Genomic DNA, 2,500 nt, shown 5'->3' with positions numbered 1-2,500 from the left:
CGATCAAAACCAAAACGTTTATTTTTCAGCTATAGTGTCGACACTTGTTTGTTTTTCAGCTATAGTGTCGACACTTGTTTGTTTTTCAGCTATAGTGTCGACACTTGTTTGTTTTTCAGCTATAGTGTCGACACTTGTTTGTTTTTCAGCTATAGTGTCGACACTTGTTTGTTTTTCAGCTATAGTGTCGACACTTGTTTGTTTTTCAGCTATAGTGTCGACACTTGTTTGTTTTTCAGCTATAGTGTCGACACTTGTTTGTTTTTCAGCTATAGTGTCGACACTTGTTTGTTTTTCAGCTATAGTGTCGACACTTGTTTCAAAATGAGTCGCTTTTTAAAAGCTTTTTTTTGTGACAGTTATTTCTTTATCATGGCAATTTTACCCTTGAGCACACTTTCTGTTTCCCAGAGTGCCCGACTAACAAGTGGCGATGCGGCAACAACCATTGTATCTGGAAAGACTGGCGCTGTGATGGGGAGGATCACTGTGGTGATGGTAGTGATGAGCAAAACTGTGGTGTGTATACTCAGCGGTGAACGAGGGAACCTGCACCCCCTCGAACTTAGAAAATAAAGCGCGAGATGAAATACAGTCTTATTCCGCGGCAATGTATAAGCTCAAATGGCACCAGATTATGAAAGCACCGCGTTGCTTCTTCGGAGACAACCATACTAAATATACACTTCTCAGAGGAGGATATGAGAGAACGGGATGGCTCGTAGATACTGAGGGAATGGGACAGATAGGGGGAGGGGAGTGATTTCTCAGCAGTACCCTAACACAGCCAGCTTGTACTCGATTATATACGTCATAGGAAGCCAGTGAAGGGTGGTAAGTGGGGGAGTGACATGGTCTTTCTTTGACTTCTGCAGAAAGAGCCTCGCGGCACTGTTCTGTAAACGATCAAGTTATTCAGTGGGGAGGCCAGCAAGCAATGAGTTGCAGTAGTCAAGACGATTCAGGATCAGAGAGGAAACAAGTTAAACAGAAGCTTGGAGTGTCCGGAATGATAATTTATGAGAAAGGAAATCTTGCGCAACTCAAATAAGGCACATTTACAAACAAAACTGATGTTTTTGCATTGTCAGAGCATAGTCCAGATACACGCCTAGGTCCTTAACAGCGGTTTGGGGGACAATCTGAGTGTCGCCTATTGTCAGGGAAGTACAGTCAATCTGATTTAAAGCATGCTTTGAGCCTGACAGCATAACCTCAGTCTTTAAGTCATTCAGCTTGAGTGTATTGTCTATCATCCAGTCTTTCACTGACTCAATGCAATGCTCAGTGTACCGCCCTGATATGGCCCTTCGTGGTCGGCTGGGCGTTAAGCAAACAAACAAACAAAAAGTGCTCAGTGTTTTAAAGTACTTTTGGAAAATCACCGGGGAGGGCAGAATCATCCATGTGGGTGTTGTCGGCATACTTGTTGTGTTCGCACCCATGCTATGTCAGATAGTTCCTGCGTGTATTGCGTAAACAATACCGGACATAGAACAGAGCCCTGAGGTACTCCGTGCTTCAGGGGTACAGGGGATGATTCTTGTTGACCTATTTGTACTCTTTGAAAGCGTTCAGAGAGATATGACACGAACCACTGTCAAGCTCTGTCGGCAATTCCAAACGTGAACTGTAGCCTCTTTAGGAGGACGTCGTGGTCGATGGTGTCAAATGCCGCCGAGTGGTCCAAGAGTGCGAGCACAGACACTTCCTTGTTGTCAGCACTGGCCAGCAGCTTGTCACTTACGTACAGAAGAGCGGTTTCTGCAGCTACGTGGAGTGATTTTTCGTGTATGCGGACTGATGAACGTCTAACAGATCATTACTCAGCAGGTGTATTTCTTTAAAACTGTCGGGCAATTCATCCTACAGACTGGACACTTTGTATAATGTTTGTGAACAAACCGAAGTTCATGCACACTAAATAATAATGGAGATATTAAAGCTGATCTCAAAAGACTGTAAAATAACCCCTTTGTAGTGCAGTTATACTTGTGCAATGGAGCGCAACATTCACCAATGACATGAACGCATGCCCCCATGCAAAATGCCCTGATCCTGTCTGTAATTACTGTGTTAAAGTCACTGGCCGCATATACTTGGTTATGGTATTATATCATTCGAATAATTCCAGAGGTAACAATGTGGCGGGCTTTAATCGGGTTAGTTCGGTTAGTTCGGTAAACCACTCAATTTCAAACCTCGACTGTTGAGTCGATCCCCGAAATTGGAAACCTTTTATGAAATGGCAAAAATGGCAAACCATTGAATCTACACAATTGACATTGTGTGCACTGGTCATACATAAGCTGAAGTTACTTTACACTAAGTATGAAGTTATTCGGTTTGCAGAGGGAGAATTGTTTGACTCATTGCTGATATTTTCCCCTGAAAACCTGTTGACAGTGGTTATATTTGCTAGCGAGTTGGACGTGTTCACCGACTTGGGGGAAGTGTGGCAACAACAAGTGTATCTGGAAAAAAGTTATAGAAAACAATA

General features: G+C 43.2%; 1 protein-coding gene across 1 annotated transcript in view; it reads left to right on the top strand.

The window, feature by feature from the left end:
• Window positions 1–519, top strand: part of LOC138956225 (uncharacterized) — a gene marked incomplete at its 3' end in the record, with an annotated part of 6,731 nt that extends 6,212 nt beyond the window's left edge. Inside the window, exon 5 of the mRNA XM_070327636.1 lies at window positions 412–519. Coding sequence (XP_070183737.1) covers window positions 412–519 — 108 coding nt within the window. The remainder of the gene's footprint in view (window positions 1–411) is intronic.
• Window positions 520–2,500: the final 1,981 nt, after the last annotated feature.

This window comes from Littorina saxatilis, unplaced genomic scaffold (genome assembly GCF_037325665.1).
Source record: "Littorina saxatilis isolate snail1 unplaced genomic scaffold, US_GU_Lsax_2.0 scaffold_2391, whole genome shotgun sequence".
NCBI classification, from domain to species: domain Eukaryota; kingdom Metazoa; phylum Mollusca; class Gastropoda; order Littorinimorpha; family Littorinidae; genus Littorina; species Littorina saxatilis.
The sequence above is the reverse complement of the archived record's forward strand: the minus strand, read 5'-3'. Positions and strand labels throughout refer to the sequence as shown.